The following is a 6057-nucleotide window of genomic DNA, read 5'->3' as shown; positions in this document are numbered from 1 at the left end:
GATCATGTGGAGAATATCCAACACCCTCAATGCCCCACCAAAAAATGCTTTTTTGAGTTGTTTTCTGAATCACCTGTGGTATATTTCAGGTGTGGTCATTTATGATCCCTGACGCTGTCAGGGAGAGAGATGGTACCATAGCACTGTAACAATGAAAATGATCCTGTGTTTCACTGACTGAAAAATTATTTTTGTTTGGTCATCCTGCAATTTCCCCTCTAGCACAGATCCTTCTTTCTCTCCCCAGACATCCTGCCTCCTCCTTTTTAGTCTGTCTGGCACTGTTTTAAATGCTGGAGAATCAATCTTTAGGGACCATCACACACCTGTGGTAATATATCATTTACTCTTTGTATAGTGAGATTACAATACACTACTTATATTCAATTTTAAGAGGAGATAATTAATATGGATTGGATGGGAAGGTCCTACTTTTTTATCTCCCCTGAGTCTCTGTTTCTTTTTATTTCACAGTTTGCACATATGATGGTGACATCTGTGAACGAAATGCACATGCTGCTCCTCCTTGCACCAATGATGAGTTTATCCCTACTTGGTGAAAGACACTTGGTCAAAATACATAAGTCCTTACTTTCCTGCTGGCTTTGCTGAATGTAGTAGTGTGTTGTGTGTAGACAGGCCAATATGCTTGACACATGTTATGTGGATGATGATAGCATGTCAAGTTATAATAAAGTCTTACTAACTTACAAGAGACTGATTATATTTACAACGCTCATTTTTGCCTTAGACAATCTATGTCCCAGAGTTCGTAGTAACTCAGTCTCCTCTGCTCTAGACCCTGTCAAGACTATGCTATAAAACCACCCTAATTTTTGCATGCACATGTTTCTAAGATACACTGGGTTCTGGCTTTCTAATCTTAGCTTCAAAACCTTCCTGGGATTTCTTCTCTCCGAAGAATCTAAAAACTTTTTAGGTTTTCTTTTTTGTATGCAAATGTATGTGCTTCCTATGTGAGATTCTTTATTCCCACGATTCTTCATCTTGAAGTCAGAGAAAACTTTGCTTAGTGAATTAAATGTGCACGTTCCTCCTTCTGGTTCTTCATTTCAAATTTGACTCGTTTTAGACAGCTATGTAGGACAGTTACCGAATATTAATCACAGCGTGGTATGTAGGAGAAGGCAATGATGGTTTATAAGATGCACGGACACTGCATGCATTCTAGCACTGTATTTCCACAATGTTGCATGTCTGGGAGAACAACATTGTGGGATACATTAAAGCCAGTCTGCAGGGACCATGGAAAAATATCCATCTCTAGTATGTCTGTGTCCATGTAAAAGAAGAAAGGAGGTAGGTTTCCATTGCGAAAGCTACATCAACATGTAGTTTTTGGAAGCACAGCTGTTGGGGGGACTTTAGGCTGTTGAATTCTGGTTTATGATTAGATTCCTCCATGGCTTCTCCTGTGAGCCCTCCAAACAAGTCGAATTCAAACATTTGCAGCTCCCAAATCTTTCCCTTTTTCCATGGATCCTTTCCAGAGCCACTTTGCCTGACTTAACAGGGCTGAGGAAAATCTGGCAGTGGGAAAAGCTGTCTCCTCTCAGTTTTCATAATGATCCTGTCCAGCACTAGACAAGGTAGACATGCTTCTCTGATTTTCAGAAGAGTTTTCTGAAGCTGTGCCCTCTGTTGGCTAAGGTGTAATTATCCTCCCAGACACTCCAGAAGCCAGTTTGTTCCTAAATGAACTTTGAAATAATTTATCTACCCAAATCTCTCCTTGCCACCACAGTTCATTATTTTGGGCATTCTCAGACCCACACAAATAAAATATTAATTTGTGATTAGAGATGTCTATCAATTTCCTTGGTTGACTTTATGTGTAGTAGCTAGGAATATTTTAGGTCAGGTCTCCCACTATTATTCTTTATCTGACTCCAAATATCAAATGCAGTGCACAGTTAGGGTGGGGGAAATAAAGCACCTAATCTCAGTTAATTTACTTGTGAAAAAAGCATTTGTAGCTTTTAGAACAAGGATGTAGGCAGATATATTTGACTGTGCTCTGAAAGGGATGTTTTTTCTGAATAACACAACACTTTCTACATAGTATCATCATCCACAACAGAAGGATGGAGAGCGTAAACAGACACAGAGGATAATCCCGGGGTTCAGGATTCTTGGTCCTTGCAATCACACATTTTGTACCAGTCCTGAGAAGTTGACCATTTTGTGTATGTACGTCTGCCTTAGACGTCTAGAGGAATTGTTCATTTATCTGATAATTATAGGTAAATAGAAGTTAAAAGTTTACATATGCATACAGAAGTGAAATCTATTGGATACAATGGGGAGGGCATGACTTACATTCCTCCCATACCTTGGGCAATTTCTCCAGGTTCTACTCCATGTATCACAAACCCAGCATTTATTTTAAGATCTGACGTTAACAAAACCACTGCTTTGTGAGAGAAATATTTACTCTTTCTCTAAACTAGAATTTCTCTCCAATGTCAGAATGAGCCAAGGGCTAAAGCAAGCAAAATTTAGTCCTGAACCCAAGATAGCTTCTCCATATAAGATACACCTATCTCCTTGCTTTGAAGTGTTATAACCTGTCAAAGCCAGAAAAGGCAGTTTTGGCTCAGTAGTAAATATGGTTACCTATATTGTCTCAAAAGCAATTGCATTTTTAAACAAAAAGGATGATGTTCTGTTCTGTCTCTGGGTTTTTGTACTCACAGCCAGTGAAACACCTGACTTGCCAAGAGACAGGGAGTTAGAGCAATCAGCTTCAGTGAAGTACAGTAAAACTTCTTGAAAAAACTCAGAATTTACTTTCTTACAGCAATATGTGAGATTTAGAAAATATGTGGCAGTGTGTGTAACATCCAGGCCTGGATCTACTGCTGCAAGTCCACCAGGAATGAACTTGCCCTGAACTCATGCCAATCATCATCACTTGAGCTTAAACCCCTGTAGCTGTAAAACTTACAGGGGGAAGCCTCTTCTTAGTAGATAGTTTTTCTTTAATGACTTATTAGAGTTTCCTCATGCTACTTCCACTTAGTGTTGCCTGGACAGCCTGCAGAGGACAATGCATGCTTACCATTTCTTTGGATGGGTGCAGGACACATTGTACTCCAAGAAAAATGAGCTTGTTTCTGCACTATGCACAGTCAGGCCCCTGTAAGAGACCTATATTTTTCTGCAGAGGCTCAACTTCAATGCAGTAAGCTCGGAAAATGTTCAGTGATACCAGCTCCCTCGCTAACTTCTCCCTCCTGTTTGTGCTGGGGGCTGGCAGGTTGGGAAACAGAATCTAAGTCCGTGTTTGCCAAGGACGTTCTCGGGCTTCGTGTATAAGCCAAAGGGACATACTCTTACCTGTGTGTACAAACATGTGCTTGACGTAGTTCTGTTTGGCGGTGAAAGTCTTGTTACACAGAGTGCACTCGTAAGGCTTTTTTTCGCCTTGCCCACCTGCTGTGCTGTGACCCGCAGATGGGGCCAAGGGCTGTGGGGCTGGCAGCTGGGCAGTAAAGGTTGACAGGCCAGGCTGGGACACTGTCACAAACTGTGTCTGTTGGCCAGCTAAAGGCTGGGGCAGGCTGAAGAGAAAAGGCTTAGGGCCACTGCCAGCAGACTGTGTGGTGAAAAGGGCAGGCAGGTAGGTGTTGCCAGCTGTGCCAATGACCTGAGTGTTGCTGGTCAGGGTCAGTGGCATCCTCAGATTGCTGGTGAGGGTTTCTGTCTGGCGTAAGTAGATCTGTGTGGTTGGCAATGGTTGGGCAACAGTTGTGTTGACAGAAGGCTGCAGAGCCCCCTTTTCGGTGCTGTTATTGACTGTGAGCACTTTGCTGTCCATTTCAACGTCATTGCTTCTCTCTGGCGAGGAAGAGTTGGCATCTACATGCTGCTGCTGCGGCTGCGGCTGAGTGCCATCAGCGGGGACGTCATTTTGATCTGCTTGAGAAGGTTCTTGCTGCCCATCCCGGCCCAGACCAGCCATAAACTGCTGCTCCATGGAATCGGGCTCAGTGCCAATGGAGGAACTGACTCCCGAGTCAAAACTCTCCCCTTTAGGCTCACTCTCAGTGCCTTCTGCTTGGTCAGTGTCCTCAGTGCATTCCTCAGACTCATTGCGCTCAAGGATCTGCACCCTCTGTTGGCCATAGTAGTCATAGTCATCCTCCATCTCCTGCTTAATGTGGATGTTGCCCATGAGGGTTTGAATTCGGACAGGGCGTGGTTGCTTGCGGCAGTGTGTGGTCTCTGGAGTGGTGGAAAGGTACCGCTCCATCTGTTGTGACCGTTCATGGATCCGGGTAATCCAGCTGGGGTCTTCCATGTGATGGTCCCTGGGGAGCCCCAAGGCTGTTTCATGGTGGCTGACCACAGCTCCACTGTAAAAGGAGCGCTCCCCACTGCCATTTTGCATGGAACAGGCATAGAGGGCCGAATAGATCCTGTCCACACTGTGCTGCGAATGGCTCTGCAGGTAGCCAGACTCTGTGTCAGTGCTCTGCCCCGAGGTGCCTGATTCGGGCGTTCCCCTGGGTGTCTCCTGGCCAGAATCCTGAATCACCGGGTAGACCTCTCCCACATTTTGCGAGACAATCCTTGTGCACTCATCAATCACAGTCTTGATCTGCAGGATGCTGGCAGCTGTGAGGATTTGGAGGGCCTCTGACTGTGAGACCCGCAGCACCCCACTGTACATGAAGTCAATGAGCTTTTGCACAGACTGGACTGACACCACTGAGGGGATCTCGATGTCGCTGTAGCCCAGCAGCAGCTTGTCCTGGAAGAAGGGGCTGCCAGCCGCCAGCACACAACGGTGGGCGCGTAGCATGCTCCCGTGGATGCGGACCGTCACGTCACAGAAGTGGCCACGGTTGCGCTGCTCGTTGAGGGTCTCGAGCACGGAATTGCTGAAGTTGTGAAGGTTGATGCTATGAATGCGCTCTGTCATCCCCTTGCAACTGATGTTACCTGTAGCAAAGCGGGTGACAAAAAAAAGAAAAGATTGAGTCTTGTCCTCTGCAGAGCCACAGTCAAGGGCATTGGTGAAGGTGCCTGACCACTGGGTAAAGAAAAGAGATTATACTGTAAAAGTCACATACAAAGGCACAGATAAGAAGACACCATCTCTGTAAGGCTAGAAGTAAAATTTGCTACTCATTTGCAGAAGCTCAAGTTCTGAAAAGCAGACAAAGACAGGTGTAGCTGGGCCTAAATTCCAACCACATTCCTGAGCCTTGGACTTCCTATCAGTTTATCTGGCTTAAAGAAGCCTAGAGCCAGCCAATTGTAAACACTGAGCACATGGATTAAAGCTGGATTTTAGGCTGTTCAGATGTGGACCCATGCCAGAAAAAATCAGATTCTTACTTTAATGACCCTTTACACCAAGTTGTTAATGTAAAGAGTCTGTATGAAAACATAATTTCTTTCTAGATTGGTATTTTAAGTTTGGATACTGTTTTACAGCACAGTTACTTGTATCAAAAAAACTGGCAGTCACTTTGTAAAATCCAAATCTGGTTCAAGATTTAGGCTGTAAATGTTCCTAAAATCCCACGCGCAGTTTTGTCTGGGGTTGTGGTTTAGAACATTTGCTACCCAATAGTGACAAACAGTCCTCTGTAAGAACCCAAAGCAAAAAGTTAACATGAGCTGTCCCCTTCATTTTTAGCATATCCCAAGTTCTGACTGGCACCAGAATGCCATCATATAAAAACAAATGTTCTCCTGCTGTTATTTACTTGACAGAAACTGGAAAATTACAGACATTTACTCTATGGAAGACTTTGCCTTAGTTTGGCTGAATAACCTAAATAGAGAACAGTTTAGAAAAGCACCTAGCCAATTCCAGTACCGAGCCAACATATCCTTCAAAATAAACTTTTACAAGTGACTAAAAAGTAACTTCTTAATCTCTCAATCCACTTTTCCCTATCTCCATCTTGCTTGCTTCACTTTTAATGCTTTTTCATTTCCTTCCCTGTTTTTTACTCATGTTTTGTCTATCTAGATTTTGATGGGCAAAACCTGTGGTTTCATCTTGTAACTACAAAAAAC

At 43.8% G+C, this 6057-nt stretch overlaps 1 protein-coding gene across 2 annotated transcripts in view; it reads right to left on the bottom strand.

The window, feature by feature from the left end:
- The window catches only part of ZBTB20 (zinc finger and BTB domain containing 20), a 518279-nt gene that overhangs the window by 27195 nt on the left and 485027 nt on the right, over positions 1-6057 (bottom strand). For both annotated transcript variants that reach the window (XM_080393607.1, XM_080393606.1), the window contains one exon: positions 3361-4968. In XM_080393607.1, coding sequence (XP_080249733.1) covers positions 3361-4948 — 1588 coding nt within the window. In that variant the 5' untranslated portion in view covers positions 4949-4968. The remainder of the gene's footprint in view (positions 1-3360; positions 4969-6057) is intronic.

This window comes from Falco punctatus (assembly GCF_963210335.1).
Source record: "Falco punctatus genome assembly, chromosome: 6".
NCBI classification, from domain to species: domain Eukaryota; kingdom Metazoa; phylum Chordata; class Aves; order Falconiformes; family Falconidae; genus Falco; species Falco punctatus.
The sequence above is the reverse complement of the archived record's forward strand: the minus strand, read 5'-3'. Positions and strand labels throughout refer to the sequence as shown.